Source organism: Ceratotherium simum, chromosome 1, assembly GCF_057802395.1.
Source record: "Ceratotherium simum simum isolate JZ-2026a chromosome 1, ASM5780239v1, whole genome shotgun sequence".
Classification (NCBI taxonomy): domain Eukaryota; kingdom Metazoa; phylum Chordata; class Mammalia; order Perissodactyla; family Rhinocerotidae; genus Ceratotherium; species Ceratotherium simum.
Window position 1 is genome coordinate 49,249,117 of NC_141900.1, and position 27,284 is coordinate 49,276,400.

General features: G+C 34.9%; 1 protein-coding gene across 1 annotated transcript in view; it reads right to left on the bottom strand.

Moving 5' to 3' along the window:
- Positions 1–27,284, bottom strand: part of AGMO (alkylglycerol monooxygenase) — a 334,799-nt gene that overhangs the window by 164,655 nt on the left and 142,860 nt on the right. Inside the window, exons 5-6 of the mRNA XM_004431408.3 lie at positions 23,423–23,518; positions 1,666–1,732 (exon numbers count right to left, since the gene is read on the bottom strand). Of these exons, the coding sequence (XP_004431465.1) occupies positions 1,666–1,732; positions 23,423–23,518 (163 nt within the window). The remainder of the gene's footprint in view (positions 1–1,665; positions 1,733–23,422; positions 23,519–27,284) is intronic.

The following is a 27,284-nucleotide window of genomic DNA, read 5'->3' on the forward strand; positions in this document are numbered from 1 at the left end:
ATTCAAATTGTAATTTAAATTTAAATAGCTGGGCATAGTTTCTTTAATTTAAAAAAGCTTAAATAGACACAAGTATATCCACATGATTGTAAATCAAAGGAAAAAGAATATTAACCCACCAAATCACTGCTCTAATAAACTCAACTGTCTTCATATGCCCTCGTTTCTTTACGTGCCTTCCACACATGCAAATGTACATTTGAAAGTGAAGACACAAGGAAAAATCCCCCCAGTGCAAAAGTTGAGTGGGACTAGCTACACAGGTGCACAACCCATTGCCATAAGTGGGCTGAATAGTGGTTCTCTGTTGGAGGGGAGAGCACTTTGCCCCTCAGTTGACATGTAGCAATGTCTGGAGAATTTGTTTGTAGTCACAACAGGAGGGGATATTATTGGTATCTAGTACGTGGAGATCAACATCCTATAATACACAGGGCAGTTTCCCCAGCCCTCCATCCCCAAATGAAGAACCGTCTGGTTTAAAATGTTAATAGTGCTGAGGCTAAGAAACCTTGATATAAAGCAGCATAAGTGGGAAGGTGCTTTGAAGCCAAACAGAGGAAATTAGCAACTTTCTTCTTCAATATGGACTTGTTCTTCTCCATTCTTGTATGTTCTTTTATATGGAGAAAACCCTAAGAGTATAAAACTCTTGGACGCTCCACTCCCTCACTAATTATGCCCTGGGAGTAGGAGAAGGACTGTTGAGTTTGGAAGAGGCAACTGAGCATGTGCAGCCTGACCTCATCCTCTCCTCTTCCTGGGGGAGTTTGTGTTTCCGCTCTGCTCTCTGCCATGAGAAAGAGACCTGTTCCCCTTGGGAAGGCAGGCCTGCGGTGCTCCAATGCTGCCTGTGATGCCTGGAAACTTATAAAAACAGGACAACAGTATTTATCCTTCTATTACTGACTTCTTTCTCTCAACATTATCTTTGTGAGATTTATTCACGCCATTACACGTAGCAATAGTTTGGACATTTTCATTGCTATATAATTCTCCATTTCATGAATAGTCTACAATTTATCTGTTCTACTGTTAATAATATTTGAAGTATATCTCTTTTTTTTCCTATTACAAACAATGCTGACATGCACATTCTTGTATAGGTCTTTTGGTGCACATATGTAAACATTTCTGTTATTTCTTAAGCTGGTGTCTTTAAACCTTAGACACTAGCCAAATAGAATTTTCTCCTTGTCAGGCAAATGCAGCATATGTCGAGTTTGTTCACAGAATTTAGGCAGGAAAGTGAAGTGTTGTTTATTAGGCTTTCCTCAAATCCCAACAGTTTTTAAGACCAGGGACTCTCAGGCTATAGACAGGAATGACCCCCAGTATTGGGTCAAGGAGTGGCCTTCAACAAGCTCCTTCAAGATGTAAAGTGTATATCCCCTCAGCTGGTTAACTCGTTTTTCCACTACAACTAAGGAGATCTCAACAAAAGGGAAAATACAAAAACCAGATAATAAGAAGTTTTGTTTTGTTTTTCTCCAGTCCTTGCTTTGGAGATGAGGCTTGTCCAGGTACAAAAGAAGAATCGATGCTTATTTATACAGTGTATACTGACTGTGTTGAGTAACTGTGATGAAATGAAGTGATGAAAAATAATAGCATCACTTTTAAAGAAAAGAAGAAAGAAAGAAAAAAGACATCAGATATCCTTACCATGATGGACTCTATGATGGCTAGGAGTATTGAGAATCAGTTCCAAAGGACCAAGGTTATTGATGACCTGTTTAAAACAAAAGGAATATTTATACACATAGTTATCACCAAATGTATATGTAATACATAAGTACTCATATTAAAACCACACAGGGGTTAAGAAATATGCAAGTTTCATGGTTTGCATGGGAGAGTTGGAAGAAGTTTCTTTACTACCTGGTGCTCATATAAAGACAAAAATAATCTCATAACTCTATTCTGAGAGACAGTATGGTAGTGAGCTGAAGAGCTAGCCTGCCTCAGTTCGGTCCCTGGATTATCCGTTTATTACTATGTGATCTTGGGAAAATAATTTATGCCTTTTATAACTCAATTTCCTCATCTTTAAAATGAAAATATTAACAGTATAATATGTAATAATGTTCTGAGAATTACAAATGTTAACGTATTTACATACTACTATTGCCAAGGCATACTTCTCTCAGGGTTCAGGTAGTTTTATGTTTTTCGCCTTTCAACTATGTCTTTGATGTTTTATGTTAGCAAAGCATAAGTAGGGGAGGGAAAACACAGTATTATATTCGTTTTTTGGAGTTGGTGTCACCCAATAATCAGCCACGTAGTAACGACTTACTATTGCAGCTGTTATCTGTTGCATTAAGGTGAGCCTGCTCATTCCAGCAGAATCCTAACTGGTCTCTTACATGTAGATGCATCATCTACTAGTCCACCCTAGAGGCACAATTCAAAGTCAAATATATAAAGAGTCCTTTTTGTCAAGTAAAGACCCTTCAAAATCTGGTCTATAACACTCTAATGTTCTCTCTCACCATTTCTCAGTAAGAATCCCCTATGCCAGAGTCTGCAAATTCTAAGGAGTATAGGAACCAGGTAGGTGACATAAAAAAGAACAGCAGGCCGTGTGTAAGATATTTGGTATGTTATATAACTAATATTGGGCAACATGGGAACCTTTTCAATCTTAATGACATTGTTCTTTCTTCCATCAACGGTGGAAGATAACAGAATGTTTTACTTTTATTTATATATTTATATTCATTTATATGCTATCTAAATGAATGTATTAGAACCTACCAATGAAAAAATCAATCCATTATTAATGCTATTTTAAGAAATTATTCACCTCTAGTGTTAACTTCCATTTAGAGGATATATGAGGAATAAAGGAATAAGTTAAATGATGCTTAAGGGAAAAAAACAGCCACTGATAATCATGACACTAACATGAATTTGGTAATAAGTCAGTGATAGGGGAAAAAAATAGGGAGATGGGACTGCTTAAAATTAAAAGATATTTTAGATACATAACAACCAATATAGTGTGGGGATCTTGTTTGTATACTGATTTGAACAAACCAAACATAAAAGACATTTTATAGTTAATGAGGGAAAATTGATTATAAACAAAGTATTACATGATACAACATACTGTTTATATTGGGAGTTATAATGGTGCTGTCATGGTGTAAGAAAATATAATTTTTTTTTAGAGTTGTATAACTGTAATATACATGATATGAGACCTAGGTTTTACTACAAAATATTTGGCAATGAAAAAGAAAAAAAGACAGCCCATGCAAATGAATCAAAATCTTAATGATTTTTGAATTGAAGTGATGGAGATACATGAATTCATTCCATTATTCTCTCTACTTTTCTGAATGTTCGAAAATTTCTATGATAGATTTTTAAATAAAAGAGATTGCTACTCTAGTAGTACACAGTCACACTCATTACCCAGTTGAAAATATTAGTGGATTCCTCAAGTCCCAAACCTACTTCTAGATTGCAACTCTTTATAGAGCATGGTTTCATTATTTTTTTGGCAGTCTCAGACATTAAAACACCCAATTTACAATTGCTCCGTAAATGTGAACAGCCACAGTAGCCACACCATCTTCAGCCTGGAGAGTCCTGTACCCTCTTGAAGTAGGAGCTGTGGCAGTGTTGCCACGTAACAAAGCTGCATCCCTCCCCCCCGCCGGGGCAGGTGCCACCATCATCTTATTAGACCCATTGTTTACACGGCTGAAAGAAATAGTCCTTGACTCCCATACTCCTGTCCAACTTTTAAGGAATTCTCAGTTTCCAATATGGAACAGACAGAAATGTTTGCATGCAAACTATGTCTAATATTATGTGCTGTATATTAATTAAAGCTTTTCTCTCTTTCTTTTCCTTTTTTTTTTTTTTTTGTTTGTTTCTCTCTCCTCATCTCTCCCCCTCTCTCACTCTCTATTTCTTTCTTCTAAGCTGGAGTTCTATCACCATTTTTAAAGTTATTTCTAGGAAAGTTGTATTATAAGCTCCAACAATAGACTTTGCAGTTAAGTCATACAACAGGACTCATTCATACATGAAGAACTATCTGTATTTTTTAATTTCAGAAGTTCACAATGGAATACTACTCAGCCATAAGAAACGAAGAAATCCAGCCATTTGTGACAACATGGATGGACACTGAGGGTATAATGCAAAGTGAAATAGGTCAGAGGGAGAAGGTCAAATACCGTATGATTTCCTTCATTAAGTAGTAGATAATAACAACAATAAACAAATACATAGGGACAGAGATTGGATTGATGGTTACCAGAGGGGAAGGGGGGAAGGGAGGAGGGTGAAAGGGATAATTCGGTACATGTGTGTGGTGATGGGTTGTAATTAGTATTTTGGTGGTGAACATGATGTAGTCCATGCAGAAATAGAAGTATAATGATGTACACCTGAAATTTTTACAATATTATAAACCAATGTTACTGCAATAAACAAAAAAAAAATAAAAAAAAGAAGTTCAAAATACTGTGAAATATATAGCCCTTATAGATCAGACTACATTCCTACGAAATAAGACACACGAGGTATTATCCCACAAGTACAGTATTAATGACCAGGAATTGGGAGGGGAGTATGTAGAAATAACCCTGTATTTTATTGGACTACATCACTTTGTACTTGGCGGAAAAATATTTGTTGAGAAGAAGAACGACGATGGAGAAAGAACAAGAAAGTGGGGTTTCTCAGCAGTCAGAACATTGAAATCTGATGCTTTGGCCCGGCTTTGTATCTCTGGCAGAGAACCACATGGCAAAGGAGAAAACCATTTTATCCTTGTTTGTCTCTTTGGTGCCTAGCATATGTTACAAAAACAGACAACAAAAGGGAGTGGAGGAGACTACACTGACTGGCTTCTGCTACCCAGATGCATTTCCGATCCTCGGTCCTGGCGTATGTGCTGCCAGATTGAAAGCCACACAAATGGTGAGTGCGTTCAGATGACTGGAGTCTTGGCTGTGTGTTATTTTTTTAATGTCAAGCACTTTTCCTCAAAGAAAATTTTTTGCTCCTGCAGGCTAGAGAATGGTGATATCAATATTTAAAGTTCCTTCTTCTTTTTTTTTTTTTTTAGTTAAAAGCCAAGTACAACACAGGCAACCACAGTTAAATTTCCTGGTAGTGCCTATGAGTACCTTGGAGCTGGGGAGGACCACCTCGGTGTGGGAGATGATTCATCATTCAGACAGCCCAGTCAGAACCTCTCTTTAAGAAAACCCCTTTGATTCAAAGTCATGGAGAAGTCATTAATAATTAATAAGAGTTGAGCATAACGACTTAATTATCGAAGACTTTTGCAAATTCAGTCATTTCACAATTCAACCACATCTAGCTTTGAATCACTTCCTGAAAATATGTTACTGTGGAAATAATTGAAGCTATTCTCATTTTTAGAAGTTATTTATTTGTCTTGGTTTTTTACATTTAGATGTGTTAATTTAATTTATGGAATTTTAGAACATATAGAGGGCTTAAAGTAATATAGCCCAATACTCTATTATTATTATTATTTTTAAAGATTTTATTTATTTATTTTTCCCCCCAAAGCCACAGTAGATAGTTGTATGTCGTAGCTGCACATCCTTCTAGTTGCTGTATGTGGGACGCGCCTTAGCATGGCCAGAGAAGCGGTGCGTCAGTGCGCGCCCGGAATCCGAAGCTGGGCCGCCAGCAGCGGAGTGCACGCACTTAACTGCTAAGCCACAGGGCTGGCCCTCTATTATTTTTTCAAAAAGCATAAAACTGAAGCTCAGAGAAGTTAAATTACTAGCCCAAGTTTAAATATGTTGCAGGAAGCACTGAAGTCTTCTCAGTTTCAGCTCAGGAATCTTTCTATTTTTCTATCATATAGCTTTTAAGAGATACAGCATTTTTTCCATCAAATAAAAGTATTTTAAACTTTTAGAACTTTAATGGGAAATAACTAAATGCTTTTTGACTACATTTCAGTTAAAAGTGAATCCAGGTATTTATAAAGAGCCTAGAGATTTCACCTTCTGAGCTGCCCCTCATGATATTTTAGACACTTCTGGTGCTTCTTAGGTCTGAAGCAATGATCTAAGTCTTGTATCCTGTAGTTTTGTGTCTAGGTTTTATAACCTGAGGACCATGGATGTCTAGAAAGGCCATGGATGGGTTTCAGAGTGTCAAGAACACCTTGAAATGTCATACCAAATTTTACACTTATGTGCATACGGGTATTTTACTGGGTGGAAACTACCCTTTTCATCATACACTCAAAGGGATGCATAAGTCCCCAGAGGTTAAAAAGCAGTGTCCTAAACAGAGAGCTTTAGATTATTTCTTTTGCCCTCTTTATTTATATTGTGTTTTTAGTTTCCGTATTATTAAAACTTGGGTGCTAATTTCTCACCCAAACTTCAAAAATAGTAACTTAAACATTTTTTCTGCCTATTTCTTGAAATCATTGTTTTCCAAAAAGATCATCTCTTAAGCTGTTTTTACGTGTACAATTATGAAGTACTACAAATGAATAAATAATAAAAATAATTTTATAATAATAAGCTCCATCCATTCTATCGATTTACTTTTTTTTTTTTCTGTGAGGAAGATCAGCCCTGAGCTAACATCCATGCCAATCCTCCTCTTTCTTGCTGAGGAAGACTGGCCCTGGGCTAACATCGAGCAGATCTTCCTCCACTTTATGTGGGACGCCACCTCAGCATGGCCTGACACGCAGTACATCGGTGCGCACCCAGGATCCGAACCGGGCCTCCGGCAATGGAGTGCACACACTTAACGGCTATGCCACAGGGCCGGCCCCTATCAATTAACTTTTTTTTTTTTTAATTTTTTATTTATTGCAGTAACATTGGTTTATAACGTTGTATAAGTTTCAGGTGTACATCGTTATACTTCTATTTCTGCATAGATTACATCATGTTCACCATCCAAATACTAACTACAACCCATCACCACACACTTGTGCCGAATTATCCCTTTCGCCCTCCTCCCTCCCCCCTTCCCCTCTGGTAACCACCAATCCAATCTCTGTCTCTATGTGTTTGTTTGTTGTTGTTATTATCTACTACTTAATGAGGGCAATCATATGGTATTTGACCTTCTCCCTCTGACTTATTTCACTTTGCATAATACCCTCAATGCCCATCCATGTTGTCACAAATGGCTGGATTTCATCGTTTCTTATGGCTGAGTAGTATTTCAATTAAAAAATGGGCAAAAGACCTGAACAGATATTTCTCCAAAGAAGATATACAGATGGCCAACAGACACATGAAAAGATGTTCAAAATCATTAACTATCAGGGAAATGCAAATCAAAACTACAATGAGATATCACCTCACGCCTGTCAGAATGGCTATAATTAACAAGACAGGAAACAACATGTGTTGGAGAGTATGTGGAGAGAAGGGAACTCTCACACACTGCTGGTGTGAGTGCAAACTGGTGCAGCCACTATGGAAAACAGTATGGAGATTCCTCAAAACATCAAAGATAGAACTACCATATGATCCAGCTATTCCACTGCTGGGTATTTATCCATAGAACTTGAAAACAGCAATGTGTAAAGATATATGCACCCCTGTGTTCATTGCAGCATTATTCATAATAGCCAAGACTTGGAAGCAACCTAAGTGCCCATCAATTAACTTTTAACCAGCAGAAGTGCTCTGGATCATCTGCTGCATTGGTCACATGCTCCTTACTTCTCTCTCCACCATTTATGGTGGGGGTAGGGAAGAAGAGTTAAATGTAAAAGCAAGAGAATGGGGGTCATGAGACTCTGTCATCTTCTCTTCGTATCATTTCCCCTCATCAAAAATAAAACGAACTTAAATGAAAAACTCTCATAATAAACTAAACAAAGTCCAAAAAAATTGGAATTCAAAGCTGTTCACACCCTTCCTCAAGACTGATTTCCAATGTTCTCTTTCTTCTGTTTCTAAGACCTTCACCTCCCATCTTGACCTGTTGGAATCCTGCTCTTGCTTCAAGACTTACCTAAATTTTCCAAGCACTCTTCCTGATTTTTCCAATGAAAATTTTGTTTTCCTTTCTCTGAATACATATTGGGACATCACTATTATTATTATTATTATTATTTTTGCTGGGAAAGATTCGCCCTGAGCTACAGCTGTTGCCAATCTTCCTTTCTCTTTTTTTTTTCCCTCTCCCCAAAACCCCAGTACATAGTTGTATATTCTAGTTGTAAGTCCTTGTAGTTCTTCTATGCGAGCTGCTGCCACAGCATGGCTACTGACAGAGTGGTGTGGCTCTGCACCTGGGAACCGAACTTGGGCCACCAAAGCAGAGCATGCCAAACTCTAACTACTAGGCTATCAGGGCTGGCTTGAGACATTGCTAATTTTTGTGTCATGCTGTGTCCTAGTTATTTGTGTTTATTTCCCATACTAGATTGCAAGTTCCATGAGGTCAGAAACTGTGCCTCACCCTTCTTTAGGTTTCTCATAGCACCTACAACATCGCCTTGCATATAGTGATTGCTCAACAAGATTGTATTGAGTAAATAAATCCATTTCACTGCCCTCCACACTTATGCCTTTCTAGTAGTGGTTCTCACAGGGGGGTGATTGTGCTGCCAGGGGACATTTGGCAGTGTCTGGAGATATTTTTGACTGTCACAACCTGGGGAAGTGCTACTGGAATCTAGTGAGTAGTGGGTTTTAGTCCTGCTAAATATCCTACAGTGCACAGGACAGTCTTCCAAAATAAGAATGACCTGGTCCAAAAAGCCAGTAGTGCCAAGATTGAGAAACTCTGCTTCATGGGTATAAATTTCTTGCGGTGCTCCAGTCTTTTGTGGTTCAGGAGGGAAGCATTGTATAATTTCTGCCTTCTTATTTGGAAGTCAAAGGGAGAGGTGCATTAGGGAATGATTCTAGTGGTCAGTCCCAAGGCTAGAGGCAAAACATGAGTCTGCAGTGCCCTTAGAGTTAAAGCCAGGAAAGTAAGTCCAAACATGATCTTTGATCTAGTGAATTGAAAAATTAAGACAAATGGCTAAAAGGAAGTGGCTAAAAACAAAACAAAACAAAACAAAAAACGGAAAATCACAGAGACTAGGTGATGAGATAGTCAAATTCTGGTGATCACTGGCAGGTGAATTATTCAATTCATTTACTCAATTATTTTTATGTTACCTCAGTACAGGTCTGTGAGGGCTTCAGTTTCAATGAAAAGAGCCAGAGACGGAAAACATAGTTTCCATATCACCAAGTGATTTTGAAATTTCTTTTGAGAATTCTTATGACCCCCACCTTGCCTTGCAGTGACACTTTGACTGAACAGAATGACTTAGAGTCCAAAAAGTTTAATGAAAATTTCACTGCATCTAGGTTACTAGCATGGAATAATTTTGCTTTAGAAATTGATAAACTAAGTACATGTAATAAATCGAATAATTAAATGCTGACTATGAACTGATTGCAATTAATTCTTTCCATGATATAGTTCTCAGGAGTTTTCTAACTATCCCACATTACCTGAAAAACATACTTCTATAGGTCTTTACAATTGAAATTCAAAAATCACTTAGAATTGAACTCTATAAAGCATCAAAATAAATATTCTAAATTAATGTTTTATTTGAATTTATTTCTTGTAGAATTAACTTATCCATTCTATACATGTCTTAATTATTTTCACTGATTCTTCTGATTGGAAAACTTTGGTTAGATTTTTGGAGTTCAGTTAAGAGTACAGAAATGATTAACCAATGATCAAGTTGGAAGATAAGATTTGTTTTCAACAAAAATATTTAGTTAATTCAAGATAAAATTATTTTGTTTGTTTGAATTGCTTGGAAAATTGCCTCCTCTCACCTCACTCTGACTATTGAGGTTGGAAAAGAGACTTTCTAAATCTAATAAAAAACTCTTAATTCCATTATTTTGTCAAATTTTAGAATAAAATTGGGAATGTCATATTATATTTCTACCCTCTAGGTTTTCCATCTGCAGATGGGTACTAAAATACTGGAATATATTATCAAAAGGTCAAAGGAATATTTATAACTACTTGCTTTTCAGAAACAAGGCATGAGCCTATAGTTAATTGTAAATTTTTTTTCCAAATAAGAGGTGCTTACAAATATTCATGCTTCCTGTCTGAGAGGGAAAAATCATAATAGGGAAAATATGTCCTAAGAAGCATATGTTTTACAGAATCCATATTATAAAAACGAATGTGCTAACAATATGATAAATGCTGGAGAGTGACTGGGCTGGGGGTGAAGTGAAATGAAATCTCCATAGTAGGAAAATGCCTGCATTCAGATGATCATAGGTTAGAGTGATGACATTGACTCTAACTAGTAAAGACTTTTCTTTACAGCATCATGCATGATTGATGTTCCAGAGGGACCCATACCACTGTGGGCCTCTGTGTTTCACTGCAGTCAGTATGTAAGGGAAATACTAAGCCAGCTCCTAAAATATTTATCATCTGATATAAAAATCATTGTCATGTTATATTTTACTGAGAAAGATATGCTTGAAGTGCAGTCTGAAAATGGCAAAACTTTCCAGGTAAATTAGTGGCAAGATTCAACGCAAACCCAAACTAAAATTAAATGGACTAACAGTTATATCATGATTAGTTGGCTTTTTCCTGGCTAATCTTCTTCTGTCCTTCCCTCCCTTCCTTCTTTTCTTTCTCTGTTCCGTTTCTTCCTTCCTTCCTCCCTCTCTCCCTCTCCCTTTCTTTCTTTCTTTCCTTCTTTCCTCGCTCCTTCCTTCCCTTTTTCTTTCCTTCCTTCCCCCTCTCTTTCTTTCTTTTTCATTCTTTCCTTCTTTCTTTCATCTATCTATCTAAACATGTATGCATGTGCATTTGTGTATAAAAAATTGGAGAATCTTTTATTTTGAAAGATCTTTACAATTAACTATAGACTCATGCATATTTTTTGAAAAAGTAAGTGGTTATAAATATTTCTATAACCTTCTATAATATATTCCAGTATTTTAGTCCCATTTACAGAGAGAAAACCTGAAGGACAAAAATATTAATGTATATACATATATTTATCCTTAGTAAATATATTTATCATCTATATTAAATATTAACTATTTACTCAAACATCAATCAGCAACTATTTTAAGTACCAAACTATCAATAGTAGTTTTCTATTATCATTGGAAATAATCTGTTTCAGATCATTAAAATCTGTACTTACACATCCTTATCAAAGTTTCTTATTAAAAGCTACTTGCATAATAAGCAGAGCAAGTAGTCTCTTGTCGGCCAGTCCATTCATTCTGCAAACATTTATTGAATTTCTATGGACCTCAGTAGGTTTTAGAAGTAGAAAGAAATAAAGTGATACACAGGTACTTCCCACGGGAAGCTTATTTACACTCTAGTCTATTCTTCAATGGAAAAGTAAAACTATTTCAGGAAAAAAGGTTTTACAAAAAAGTTATCTTTTTCATATAATTTTGTGTTCTTTTGTGAAGGATGAAAAAATCACTCAATTTATTTTCTTTTTAATTACTATTGCACAATACAGATATTTGAATTTATACTCAATTTGAATTTATAATTGGCATGAGAATTATCTAACAAGAAGCCAACTGAGTTCCTTTTCCAGGTCGCCAGCTGAAAACTACCTTTAATAAAGATATATGCTTTTATTTAGCTCCCTATAGTGCAACTTGGCAAATAGTCTCATTGATTGTATGTTCCTGGAAAATGCTTTAGAGAACTCATAAACTTTTTCAACTGACTATATGGAAATCAAAATAACCTATGTGGGTTTCATTTATTTAATAAGTATTTATTGAGTGCATATTTTATGCAAAGTACTGTGTTAAGATCTTTTGAAAGATCACAGAGTGGAACAATGGAAATTACAATTCAATAGCAGATAATTTAACTATTACTTAAAGATAGAATGAGTGACAATGTCAGATTTTATTGTTTGGGTATATATAAGAATACATTTTCCACTCTTAAGAAAATCTATAGTAATTCCTCATTTAAAGTTTTAGAAAAAGGATAAAATCCATGAACACTATAGGTTAGCATATTAAAAAAATTTTACTTGTTCTGAATTAGTTGGTCTTTAAACACTTACTGTTTTCCTTAGTAAAAACTTAATCAATCTGAACATTTATGGATAAATTTATATTGTAGAGCATCTGGCGATGAAATGTAAAAATAAAATCTTATTTACATCCCCCACTAGTTCTGCTGTGTTAATTCAAGACAACACACTCAAGTATTTAGACAGATGGCAGTGGTGGCCATATTAGCTTCTGATTTCTCTATAGGGAAGCAAGAGAAAGCAGAGCTCTTAGGATGTGTGCTTGTCTGCCTAGTTTCACACTTTGAAATCCTCGACAAATGCTGATTTATTCACAGCCAAATGTTTTCCTGTCTGATTAGGCAGTTTTCTACTTCAGTAAGCATGCAATACAGAGGTAGCTGAATTTCCACACTAAGGAGTGAAAAAATAATATTTATAGTTTGGAAATAAAACAATCTGGAGGAATCAGGACTGTTGGGATCATAAAGAGCTTCATAGGGAGTAAATTGCTGATGAATCCATACCAGAGGATTGAAGAGTTAAAAGCTTAGTTTTAACAAAGAATGAGACTAGGATATGTTTATACAATAAACAACAGTTTTAAAGGACTATGTTTATAATAAATTATCTTGAAGGCTGATTCTTGTCACTTATGATTATGTTATTCCTCAAACAAGAGGACAAGAGCTGGACAAGTTAGCATTTTACTTGAATTTATCTCAGTTTATGTTTTGAATAGCACTTTTGACTTTTCCTTGGAAAAATGAATGCAAGTAGCTGCTGAATGTGTTCCTTCAAAGGGAGGTGGATTCCATGTGACTTTTTAAAATAACACTAATTAAATTGACAGAAGGGAAATGGAAAATGTTCATAGCATAACCATATAAAACTTCATTCTTGTATAACACCATTTTATATTTACAAGTTTGGGCACCCAGTGAGAAAAGGAACCACATTATTAGTAGTAGTAGTAACATTATGTTAAAAGAAGGTAACTGATAAACTGAGAGGTTAAGCAGTCTTTGTTGAAAAATCCAATCCAAGTAGTCTTATAATGCATGCTCCAAATGTTTGACTCATTCTAAAACTCAATACATTGTTACTGCTATTATGATCATATTCCCAATTTCAGGTGTGGCTTCTGCATTCATTAATCAACAAATGTTAATGGATTACCAACCACAGCCCTGAGCTAACATCTGTTGCCAATCTTTGTCTTTTTGCTTGAGAAAGATTTACCCTGAGCTAACATCCATGCCAACTTTCCTCTATTTTGTATGTGGGTCATTGCCACAGCATGGCCACCAATGAGTGGTGTAGGTCCGAGCCCAGGAACTGAACCCAGGCCACCAAAGTGGAGCGTAATGCACTTAACCACTAGGACATGGGGCTGGCCCCCCTAGGCTCATTTCTTGAGCTCCTATTATGTAGGTACTCTTTTAGGTTCTAGGAACACACTAGTGTACAACCCTCTGATAGAGGATAGATTTCTCTTTGATTACAAAACCTATACTCTTAGTCCTTATGTCTTACTACTCCCTTGTTTCTGAAATGTCCTTCTGTCCAATTCTGGTAAGTAGATCCCCATCTTATTCCTTGTGTCTGAAAACCCTCAAATTCCAATCCTTTCACAATAGACATTTTTAAATAGTTATCCATGAATTTTTAGACAGTCTATTGATGACCTTCAGGAAACTCAATAAAACTCTTGAAGTTTTGTGAAGTTTTTTCCTTTGGGAAAGAGTCACTAAAATCCAACAGATTCTTGAAAGAGGCTGTGATCCTCAAGTTAGTACCTAGTGGTTACCATATATGTACATATACACACAAACATATGTTCACATAATAGATGAGGGACATTTTTTGCTACTAAAGAACCTAGAGAATAATGTGAGAACCAGAGAGTTAAGCAACAAATACAATGCAGTGGTGTAAAAATTAAACTTCACTGTTGCTAATCGGATGCGGCTCACATGCAGGAACTAATGTGTTATCTCATTTATGTCCCCCAGCAGAGCTCATGCTCTTAATCATTAATTGCTAATATGGAAATAGAAATAAACACAGGGGTAGCATAAAGAAAAGTGCACTTAATGCTAACTAGGAGGTAAAAAAAAGGATATTCCAGAAGAAGTGGTAATTAATTTACACCATAAAGAATGCTTGGAAAAAGGGCATCACAGAGAGAGCATGTGCAAATACATAGAATGAATAAGTATTGGCTGTGCCTAGGGAACCAAAAGCAGTGTGGTTTAGCTGGACTGGCTGACTAGTGGGATGAGACTGGAGAGGCAAAGGCCCTGAAATCAGCTGATGTATTTAAGATGTTTGATTTATTTTGGAGGCAATAGAGAGCCATTTAAAAATTCCCATTATTGAAGTTTGTTCTCATGTTGGGTGTGCCCTGATATTATTGGAGTTTTAAAATGATCATCGCAGTTGTTGTATGCAAATATATAGGAGAGGAAAAAGTCTTTAGAAATAGAAAAAAGTAGAATTTTATTGTAAACATTATCCAATTGATGATAGGAGCATAATTTAAAGCAAGGCAATAGAAATGGAAAGGGTAAGAAAGATCAAAGAGCTATTTAGGAAGAAAACTCAACAAGTGTATAATGACTACTTTAAGAGAGTGAAAGGTTGTGCTGCTAACAATTATGCCATAAAAATAGGCATATATTGGGGCTGTTCCTGGCAAACTGGGACATCTCCAAGAGATGTAAAATCAATGATACAGGATTTCAGAAGAAGGAAGGAGAAGGAATTATTTACCAGGCTTTGAATCACAGATTTACTACCAATTACTACAACATTAGGCAAGTTACTTAATCTCTATATAGTTCAATTTCCTCACTTTCAATTGAGACAATAGGGTTGTATGATGATTAAATAAGTAAATATTATGAAATACTTAGCATAGCGACTGACACATGGTCTGAGCTATATAAGTATTTGCTCTTAATAGAGAAAATTCTTTATGGAGAAGAGGGAATTTGAGTTGGGCCTTGAAGAATGTATAGAATAACGACATATAGAAAACATGAAAAGGAGAGAAACAGCAATGATTATACATCAGATGTACTTGGAAAATGGAAAATAGTCTAGTCTGACAGAACTGCATAGAATAAAAAAGAATGGGATATATACCCAGAGATCTATTTGAAAGGCAGTATATAAGAAACATGAAATGCAAGAAATTTAGACTTTACTCAGCAAGCAATGGAACATAACCAAAGGATTTTCAGCAGGACTAGCCTTTGAGAATAGATCAAATTGTAAGAGGGACAAGTAGATGTGTGTAAAGGTCACACAGTAATTTAGTACAGGCAAGATTACAGCTGAGTTCTGTCTAACACCCAGCAGTGATCTTTTTACTGTGCCATATAGGTTCTTTATGAACCCTGTTGCCATCCACCATGGTATACTGAGACAGAAACGAATAAACACATTGTTTGGATTTTTTTTTTTTTTTTTTTTTATTTATTTTTCCCCCCAAAGCCCCAGTAGATAGTTGTGTGTCATAGCTGCACATCCTTCTAGTTGCTGCATGTGGGACGCGGCCTCAGCATGGCCGGAGAAGCAGCGCGCCGGTGGGAGCCCGGGATCCGAACCCGGGTCGCCAGCAGTGGAGCACGCTCACTTAACCACCAAGCCACGGGGCCGGCCCTAAACACATTGTTTGAAGAGGAGGTGTGATGGGTGAGTAATGGCCAAAAAATCAGCTCTGAAGCCAGCTGTGTTACCTTACATAAACCATAAAATCTCAATATTCTTAGCTTTAAAAGGGATAATGTTTGCTCACAGAGTTGATGAATATAAAAATTCCAGTTTTCTAAAATTGTCTATTAAATTTCTGTGATGGTTTCCTGCTACATGTACTTGTACATGTGCCCTTAAAATAAAGCCCCATTAAATGAAGTTACTTTAACTTATATTTATTCTTTACAACCTGTAAAAGTTTAATTGGCCATTAGTGATTCAAATTATTTTATAGGAACTAAATGAAAAAATTTTTGCTTGGCACATACTGGATGCTTAATACGTGGTGGCTATTTTTTTTTATAACATTAAGATCAGAAATGACCCATCTATAAGGAGACTGTATAGTGCACTGGATGAGAGTAAGGAATCTGGAACCCGACTACTTGGTACAAAGCCCAGCTTTGACACTTACTAATCGTGTGACCCAGGACAAGTTACTTAGTATATTTAACTGGGGGAAATAGTGCTACCTATTCCATAGAGTTGTTATGAAAATTTAATGAGATAATATTTGTTAAAATACTTAAAATGCTTCCTGAAAAATATTGAGTGCTGGATGAGTATATAATGTGCAAAATGAAATAAATAAATAGACAAATAAACGGAAATGTCATCTCATCAAATTTTCCTTGGGACATGTCAGACCAATGACAACTACCAGTAGCTGAGAATTTTTGGCGTGGTATGACTGTAGCTGTTTATTCTCCTAAACTTCAGTCATTTTTTATGTCTTTCCAACTCAGCTAGTTTTTCTTCATCCAGAATATTGTATCTCATTATTCCAGTCTTTAATTCTTTTTTGTCCTTGTTATTACATGCAAGACTAGGAATGCATTAGGCACTCAGTGAATGTCTGTTGTATATAATAATTGAAATATTTAAAAAGATGTATTGAACTTGGCAAATTTTATAAATTTTTACATTGATTAGTTTCTTAATTACAGTAACAACAAAATGATTATAACAAAAAACCTCCCATATAAAGCAGAGGAAGACGGATGTTAGCTCAGGGCCAATCTTCCTCAGAAAAAAGAGAAGGATTGGCATCAGATGTTGGCTCAGGGCTGATCTTCCTCACAAAAAGAAAAAACAAAAAACCCGAACAATCCACTTCATGATCAGAATCCCAAATTCTTATAGTTAAGGATGAATTTTTTTCTAAAGTAAATTCATGCATCAGTTACTTATTTTTTTAAGTGTAAAATCCAACTGCATTTATTCCTACTAATTATTAATACTAAACAAAATATGGATTGCATTAACATTATAAGTCAAAAATGTACACAAATAATCATAATGATGGCTAGGAATGATTAGTAGTGACATACAATAAAATAGGTATCTAGATTGCAGAAATAGATAACAACGGTACAGAATACATTCTGTAGTACTTTCTATGTGCCAAGCACTGTTCTAATCAATAGATTAGAATGTGAACTATCTTTTTTAATCCTAACAACAATACTAGGTATTGTAATTATCCTTATTTTACATATGAAGAAACTGAGGCACAGGAAAGTAAACTGTCCAAGGTCATAGTGATAGTAATAAATGAAGTCAGGATTTGAATTTAGGCAATTTAATCCCTGAGGTCACAAAAGGAAAACAGCGTTAACATTAAGCAAATGGTATTACTTCCTTTTAATTTATCATGTTTTAAAAAAAGTACTTGAGATGAATAATTGCATGTTTACAATATTTATATTTAAGCTTTAGTAATTATAGTGTGTGAAATATTCCAGAATGTCTTCCCAGGTGTCATCTTTCTTCATGCAAAATAAATATTAATTTGTTAAAGAAAAAGATTTGTTGACTAGCTTAATAATTTCAACACATTTCCCACCTACATAAAGGACAAAATAACACCTACAGAAACTCGAAATAAACTAAACGTGTTTCTCTGCAATCATGACATAAAATTTGTCACAAATCTTATGTATTTTATTGTTTCTCTTATTCTTCATTAAAAAGATAGAATAAAATAGATATACCTACTTAAAATAAAACTAAATTTTTACACATGACTGGGTCTTGAGTAGACTCCATAAGATATTGAAGAACAGATAAATACTGCCAAGACTTCCATGAAAACCATAATGTGGGATACAAAAGGGCAATAAGCAAAACACTCTACTAATTGTATCCTCAAGAAATCAGATCTAAATCTCTGCTCATGCTGCCACCACTCTATTGTGTTTGCTGCTATAGAATTACATTTTCATATTCTTCCCTATATCTCCTAGCTTCTATAAACTTCTGGCGACTATTGTCTCTTCAGTTATATTGCTTCATAGTTCTTCTGCATATTTCTTATGCTTTCTAATTTTGCACATTGCATTCCTGCAGTTCTCCTATACTCTAATTTCTGTTGGTCCTTACATATAGGTCTATGATAAATATATCCCCAGAGAAAAGATCTTATTGGAACAGTTGCTTGAGTATATAGTGTTGCTGATGAGAAGAATTTGCTTTCTTCAAAGCTTGTCAACTAGATCACTGGTGGTGGTGTTTGTGCTTGGTGGATATAGTTGGCACAGTGGCATTCTAATAGAATGGCTGCCCTAAGGCATGCCCTGATTTCAAGAAGGGAGGTAGAGCTCAAAGAGAAAGTGCCAGTCTCATTAGGTTAAGAGTCAGAGATAAAGCTTTGAGACTGCAAGAGTGACTGGAAATTGAAAGGGGAAATCCCAAAAAGAACGGAACCACAGAGGAAGGAAACACAATATCTGTACAAAAATCTTCCTCAAACCTGACTCTTACATTACTCATGCATAGGGCAAGGTGCTAGGGAACCCGGTGAAAAGCTAGGAAGGTAAAAAGCTAGAAAATTGCTGAGCAGAGATTTCAACTGCTGTCTGGTGCTGGCAAGAGAGAATTTTGAGCTCAAATCCTACAAAATGAAATGGGCTTTGCAAACACTCCAGGCATTTCATTAAAAAATAAAATGATAGGCCTTGCCCTAAGATTAAAGACCATCAAGGATAAGGAACGTGCCCCAGGACTAAACATAGCACTAAAGATATATGTCCTAACAAAATGAAAATCAAAACCTTCAAAAACACAGATTGGTTAGGCAATTATTTCACTGCCTCTTACAATAAAAATAAGGAACGGTCAGAGGACGATAACAGAATCTAGAGTCTCTACAATAAATTTGCCATAAATAGTGGTATATAATAATAATAAACTACTAGACATATAAAGGAGAAGAAAAATGTGATCCATATCAAGAAAAAAACACAGCCAATTGAAGTAGCCCTGTACATGACTCAGATGTTGGAATTAGCAGACAAGAATTTAAAAATAATTATTATAATTGAGACTTAAAGGAAAAGATAGTCATAACAAGTTACAAATAGACAATCTCAGCAGAGAAAGGAAAACTATTTACAAATAAAGAAATGAAAATTTAGAACTTAAAGTATAATATCTGATGTGAGAAATCTACTGAATGGGGTTAACAGCAGATTGGAGAGAGCTGGTGAGAGGGTAAATGAACTTGAAGACAAATTAATAAAAATTATCCAATCTAAACAAGAAAGAAAGTGAAATTTAAAAAGAATTAGAGAGCATTATTGATCTGTGAGGCAATATCAAGTTCTAATGAACATTTATTTGGAGTCTCAAGAGAGGAGAGAGGAAAAGGTACAAAATAATGTTTAAGGAAATAATGGCCAGTTTTTTTTTCCAAATTTTTATTTAAAATATACTATCTGTGAACTCTATCCAATAAGGCTAGAAAAAGAAATTACATAAATACAGAAAAGAAAGAAATGGAACTGGTCTTTATTCAAAGACCACAAAATTGTGCATGAGAAATTATTTTACAAATTGTAGAGACAACTCTTTCTATAAAGCTATAGTAATCAGTCAAGTGAGGGATTCATATAAGAGGAGACAAGTAAGTCAACAGGAGAGAATAGAAGCCTAAAATTAAATCCAACCATATATGGTCAATTTCTTTTCAACAAAGTAGTCCAATGGATAAGAGAAAGTCTGCCCAATAAATGGTGCTGGAGTGAGTGGATATGTGCATGGAAATAATGAATCTTGACCCCTACCGAATACCATATACAGAAGTTTATTCCTGTATATCACAGACCCAATGGTAAAATTAAAACTCAAAATGTTCCAAAAGAAATTCCTGGATAATTTCTTTAAGAGTTTGTGATAGTCAAAGATTTCTTAGAGAAAATACAAAAAACAAAACTGAATTAAACTAACCATAAAAGAAAAAAAATATGATAAATTTCAAAATTCAAAATTTCTTTTCATCAAAAGTCATCGGGAAGAAAATAAAAAGGCATGTCACACACTGGGGAAATATATTTAAAATATATATATTTGATAAATGACATAAATCCAGAATCTATAAAGAATTCCAACATATCAGTTAGGCAAACAACCAAATAAAAGACAGAGAAGAACTTGAACAGACAGTTCATTAAGGCAAATATATTAATGTCCAATAACTACATAGAATGCTGCTCAACATCATTAGTTATTAGGAAAATATTACCACAAAGAGATAGCTCTGTACCCACATTAGAATGGGTAAAATTAACGTCAATATCTCACTCTAATCCTCATTGCCCAGCCATCCCAAATATCCCTCCCCAGGAAAAACAGTTAGCTACCCATGTACACTTCTAGAGGCATTTTATGCATGTAAAAACATATGACATATAGTTGTCTTCTCTTTTTTAATATAAATATTAGCATACATTATACCCTATTATGTACCTTCATTTATTTGAAGACCTATCCATATCAGTACAGAAAGAGATTGCTCATCATGTTTGTAACTGCATAATGTTCCATTTAGAGGTTTCAGTATAGCACTATAAAAATCATTGAATCATATGTTTCAAATTTTCAATACTAAAGAATTATTTTTCTGTTACTTTTCTCTGCCAAGCATCATTTTATATGTACATGAAAAATATAAATTTAAGATAAATCAAAGGTAATAGATAATATTACTACTACTACTATATTGTGTAAATCAGCTAACACTCAAATATCATCTAATATCTCAAAAAATAATTACAACATTCCACAGTTATTATGTCTAAAATATGTATGAAATAAAAAGTTTTCTAATCACCTTTAGTAAACTTACAAGAAAAGAGTGTAACTGACTATGTGCTGCAGACACTTTAGATGAATGAAGAATAAACAAACAAAAATGCAGCCATAAAAATCAAGGAACAGAGTATGGTTTCGAGCAGAAGTTTTGAAACTTTCAAAAAATATATAGATGCTGTTGTTGCTTTATCAAAGTAACTCAAAAGTAAACAAAATTTTAATAAATTCTTCAGTTTGTTTTATGACCTATTTTTTTCTCTCATATACAATCTTTGAAAAATATGATGTTATTATTATTTTTTTATCTTATCCTAACCTGATTGATTGACTGAGATTAACTCCAGATTCCCTTCATAGTGAGAACTGATGTTTGATCCATAAACCCCATAAAACTGATGCTTTATGGATGTCAGCAGAAGTGAAATAACTGTAAGAATCAAACCTCCATTCAGGAATGTACAGGGCTCGTTGGCCAATATTCTCATGTCTATGGCTCGCATATTGTTTCTGTGAATGGAGACCCAAGCCTGACGCCTGAAATTAAACTGTGCCCAAGTGGCCTAAAAGGGCTAACACATTTTACAGTCATAAGGTGGATATTTTTCTAGACTGAAGACCATTGTTTTCAGTTTTTATTTTTCATTTCTTAATCTAATGGCATTAACCTTTAATTGAAAAAAGTAGGGCACGCACAGGATAAAAATATTTTCTTTTAACAAAAGTTAAGTCTTCTCCCCACTCCAGTTCTCTATTTTACTTGTCCCTTTCCAGAGCATTCACTGTTACAAACCTCTTGTCTCTACTTCCTGAACGATTCTGTTATTTGTGAACAAATGGTAGTATGCTGTCTATAATGATGAATGTAATTAACTACACAGTTGCAAAAAATCTTAGAAATGTATTCACAGGTTATAATATAATTTAAATTTCAGAAAGTGTGTTTGTGTGTCCTGTGCAGCTCAACTGTCATAACTATACATGGTACAGTACATTCAAAAGTATGAAGTACAACACAAGTGGGAGGTTTTAACGCACTGCTTTTGAGTTGGAAATGAAGCCACCTGGAGGTTCTGAGCTTAAGAGAAAAATGGCTTTCCTCCACACCCCCTTTACTTCCTGAGATGGAACTCAAGCCCTGGCTCATGCACTTCTTGGAAGGACACAGGAAAAGGCAGAAGTTACTTAGTCCCCATTGTTCTGTATCCAGACTAATACCTGACCCAATGCGTGGCATGACCTGGAGCAGAGCTGCTATAAAAATGTAATTCTCCTTTAACCTGTCCATGTAAATCATGGGAAAGCTTCCCTCCACTGATTTAAACAAATTTGGTCTTTGACCTCTGGAGTCAGAACTGGCCTCAACAACTCTTTCAGATGGTTGTAGTATTGACTGTTTGATGTATGTCAACTACCATAAAATGCAATACTATTTCATGACAGATCTTCAGATAATGCAGCATATGTCCAAAGTTGTGGTAACAGTCTCTTTATTCCAAGTAAATCAGTAGCATGAAATACTGCAGATTAATGGAATAATGCACTTTGTTGTATCAAGCTTTGGCATCTAATGCAGCTGTGATTTGCGATATTGGTCAACCAGTTGTAACACCTGTCAATGTGCTTCCTATAGAACTTCAAAAGGCTTTCAATAAATACCAAATGCTTGAAAGGGGTCTCACGTGTATAAGTAAGAATTTTTCTGGGTCTGTGACTTTTGGTATTTAACAACCAGATCAGTACAATAGTTCATAAACAAATCAGTTGCTTAATGATCTATCTGCAAACATTCAGGGCTGACAATTTGAGATACCACAGAAGACTCAAGAAATTATATTTGTTCACTTTTCTGGGGAAAAAGCGTCCTAACAATATATTGAACACTCTTTAAATAAAACGCGGACTCTAAAAGTAAAGCAAGATCTCCAATCAAAAATTATTTTTATAATTTAAGCACTAAACATTTTGTCAAGGAGTTCCCACTGATTGATATATATAAATAAAAGTATAAATATCATATATTTATATATAATTAAATATTATTCAGTATTATATAATAAATTGTAATATATTACATTCTAAAATTATTAGTAGTATTTATATTATTATATAATCAAATATATAATATATTTATATGTTATATATTTATAAACATATATACAATTTATATATATATATAAATTTATATCTTTATATTAAAATGAATTTCACCATTTTTTGGTAAACAATGTTTAATAAACTGTAATACAGGAAGATGTTGTATTGAATATAGTATTAAAATGTTTTGGTACCTAATAGTTCAAAAATTGTTTTATTTAATTGAGACCAACTGGCCTCATTGCTTCTTATAAACTTTGCAATATATATTCAGTAAAAAGGAATAAAAATGAACACATGTTTCTCCTTAAGGAAGGCAGACAAAGATTTTCTTACACAATAAATCAGCTGCTAGTGGATTTCCAGGACATTGCTTCAGGCTAGCTATTTAGGTATAAAACTTAAAAAAAAAAAAAAAAAAAAAAGATTTACCTCTGTGTGGATCCAAAATTGGTAGAGGAGATTGAACTGAAGATGAACAGCATATACTGAAGGGGGTATGAACAGGGCCAGGGGAGAGTAGAATATCTGAAAGAGTAAAAATTTTTAAATTTGCACGTATAATTTCTCAACATAATGTCTACTGCTACTAATGGTTAAACATTCTGAGCATATACTTCAGCAAATACACCTTATTCTTTAGCAAATATGCTTTATTCTGTATATTTTATTGCCACATTTGGCTTTGCAACATTAATTTTCCACATGATGATGAACTTGCAGACATATTGGAGCTAAGTCCACTGGACTTCTATTTTGCATTTAATGTTGTCTAGTTAAAATATCATAGGTGGTGTGTTATTTCCTTAATCTTGAAAAGGTTGGATGAGTTTCCTGGAAGTAAAGAGATTTTTTTATATACACACAAATACTCACCTTCTCTAAGCAAAAGAAATCTAGGGTCTTGTGCCTTTAGACCTTGACAGCTCCCAAACTCTGTATTATTACTGGCATTCTTAGTAGTAAAATAAAATTATAATAAAGGAAAGTGATTTCCTATGAGGAGAGGATAGAATACATTTTCCCTTTTAAATTTGTTTTTATGTGGTTGATTGAGGGTGCAACATCTCCTAATTTTTTCAAAGTTAACAAGGAAGGGGCTATAATATAGTGCCACATTGGAAATAAATTTTAAAGGTCTGTATTTCCTAACAGACGGAAATGCCTCTGCCTTGGAAAAACAACTTATGCTTAAACTGCAGAACTGGTTAGAATCAACTAATAAGCACAATCTGCTGTGTTCTTCCAATGACTTTGATCCCCAAAAGTGGTTGCGCGTTGTAAGAAAACATCTTATTAAATGAAAAACTAAACAACCAAATAGTAATAAGAATCTGACTTCCACTTTACATTTCAGATTTTGTAGAGTTAATATTTCCAAAAGACTAGATATTTAAAAACATTTCTTCTGAATGTTACAACTTTATTTCTAAATTATTTTAAAGCTTTTGTTGTCAATTAGGCCAAATATCATTTCAACGATGTTTAGTAATGAGTATGCATTAGAAATTGGACATTTATTTTATAAACTCTTCTGTTTTTGTTTCCAACCTTAAGTCATGAAAAATCTCAACTGTCATCAGAAGCAGGATCAGTTTCATTATTTATAAATTTATTATTAAGCAATGGATTAGATTAGTGAGCAGCAAAAGAATACTGGGCTCTCATTCAAGACATCCACTTTTAAGTCTTTGTTCCACTACAGAATCTCTCCGTGATATTCACAAAGTTCTTAAACTTCTCTAGGCTTCAGTATCCTCAAATGAATGGTGAAGGGAAAAGCTATATGAAAGCTAGCCATCCTTTTGGTTCCAAAAGATCTATGATATTGTGATTTGATTTTTTTGAAATACATTAAAATGCTTCTCTTACGATAGGTTAATAAAAATATTTAAAACACATATATGACCTATGATTTAAGTATTGTGAGTTAAAAAATATTTTGGAATCTTTGAGATGTGAATAAAAATGTAAACCAACTTATCTTGGATGCTTAATAAATAGTTCTATTTGGAAAGAAAGCACATACCGGATGAATATTTATAGTTCATTATAATTCCCCAAAGTGTGGCCTGATAGTCCTTTGAGATAATAACAGCTATTATGGAAAAGAGGGTTCTATAGTCAAATAAGTTGTGAACTGGTTAGTTAAACAAGTGAAATTGCTTTACTGCAGAACTTCTCAGAGCCTTTACCATACTAGTGCGAACCAGAAGCCTATTAGCCCATAGAATATTTTCTTAGTGAATTGTCCATAGGATTAAATATCCTAAAAACACATTTGATGAAACAATGTCTCAAATCCTATGAATCAGTAAATATAATGATGAACTGACTATTAAAAAAATGAGCTCAGCATGAATTCCAAAAAATCACTTTTCTAATAAGAAATAAAGATATAGGTCAGGGAGTAAGTCATGTGAATCACATGAAAGTTAATTTCTTGTGATTAATATAGTACTATAAAAAGAATCTAATGGTACCATAAAGGTTCTAATTTCTAGAATTGAAATCAGCTTAGTAAACATTGCCCGAGTCTGAGAATTCTCACTCATCTTCTTCTCTAGCTTCAATCAACGCATTATCAAATCCTCTACAGTTTTTAAAATCAATTTAAATGCCACTTCCATCATAAAGCCTCAAATGGTACTAATTTCACAGAATACATTTATTCTTCCTCAAACTTAAACTCTCAGTACCTGCGTCAGGAGACCTTATTATACTGTTTGCCAAATATATCCATTTCTGTCATGCGTTCAAAGCCATGTCATTCTGACTCTAAGGCTTTTTAGCTTTACATTACATTGTCTACTCTAGGTTATTTTATTATCTTTTGATAGAAGTCATATATAATAGGGTCATAAAGGAGAGAAATAACCCAGACCTGCATATGTGAGGAGAGAATGAGGATAGGCCTACAGGTGACCTTAGGCTAATGGACAAAAGATGAGTTGGTTTTATTCTGTTCATCGAGTGAACAGGGCAGGTAAGGGCTGTGTGAGGGGACATCGCGAAGCAAGAAGCAACATTGCATTTAGAGGGAACTATAAATATTTCAGCATTGCTGAAGGTGTTGGAGAGTGTGGCAAGAGATTTGTTTGGACCATGGGATTCGTAGATAGATCTCAGGGAGTCCATGAACCCCCTTGACATCAGTACAACAAAGTGTGAGCCCATGTGCATGGGAGCATGTGCAATTTTCTGAAGAAACAATCTATAGCTTTCCTCAGGGAGTCTCCAGGAGGTAATCTGGATATTCGTCAAATCAACCAGAGGGGAACTTTTTAATGCCATTCTAAGGGAGACTGAATTTATCCTAGGCCATGAGGGGGCAGTTAATGTTTTTTCAAGCCTGTAAGAAATATAAAAATATGTTTGTAATCTATTTCAATAGCCCAGTGAAAAATCAGCCACATTGAACTACAGCAGTAGCCATGAGGTGGAGAGGCAGAATATATACAAGAGTCTAAAGATTTAGTAACTATTTAAACATAGACAGTGAGAGGACAGAGGAGTATTAGAAGATACCCAGATTTCTGGCTTGTGTGTTGGGTGACGTTGTTCACTAAGACAGTGAACAGGAGGAAGAATAGGTCTATAAAGCTCAACGTAGGGAATATTGTGTTGGAGTCCTTCAGGTATATCCCAAGGAAGCTGTTGAGTAAGCAAATATGTTGCACAAATATCAATCATCTTTGAACTGATGGATGTGTCCCCAGTGGGGAGAGAAGTAAAGCTGGTAACTCCGTGGACAGTCAGAAGAAGAGCTCAGCAAATTACACTGGAACAAGGCCAGACACAGAAGTGGGAAAGATCCAGTATTTAGTGTCATCAGAGACAAGTGAGAGATTTTTAAGAAAGAGGAAAATAGATGACTCCCAATGAGTGTCCAAGTAAGACAGGAACTGAAAAATGACACTGGATTTGCAGGTAAGGATCAGCGGAGCAGTAGGCCTGGAATCTAGACCTCAGTAAGTTTCAGAATCACTCCGAGAAGGTGATGAGACAGAGGTAGGGATTACTTACTTCTCTCTTTCCCTGAGAATAAGAAAGGAAAGAGCTGGAGGTATTCCTCAAATAGAACACATGGATGGGGGAGGAGATTTTACTTACTTTTTTTAAATGTGAGAGACATGAATGTATCTATGGCGTATTCAGAAAGAGCCAGTTGAAAGGAAGGAGAACAAATGACAAGAGTCGCTGATCAGATAAAGTTCAAGAGAAGAGCTAAGGTAGAAAGGAGCAATGTCACCAAACTAAGGATTAGATCTGCTGAAGAGAGGTGAGTGTTTTC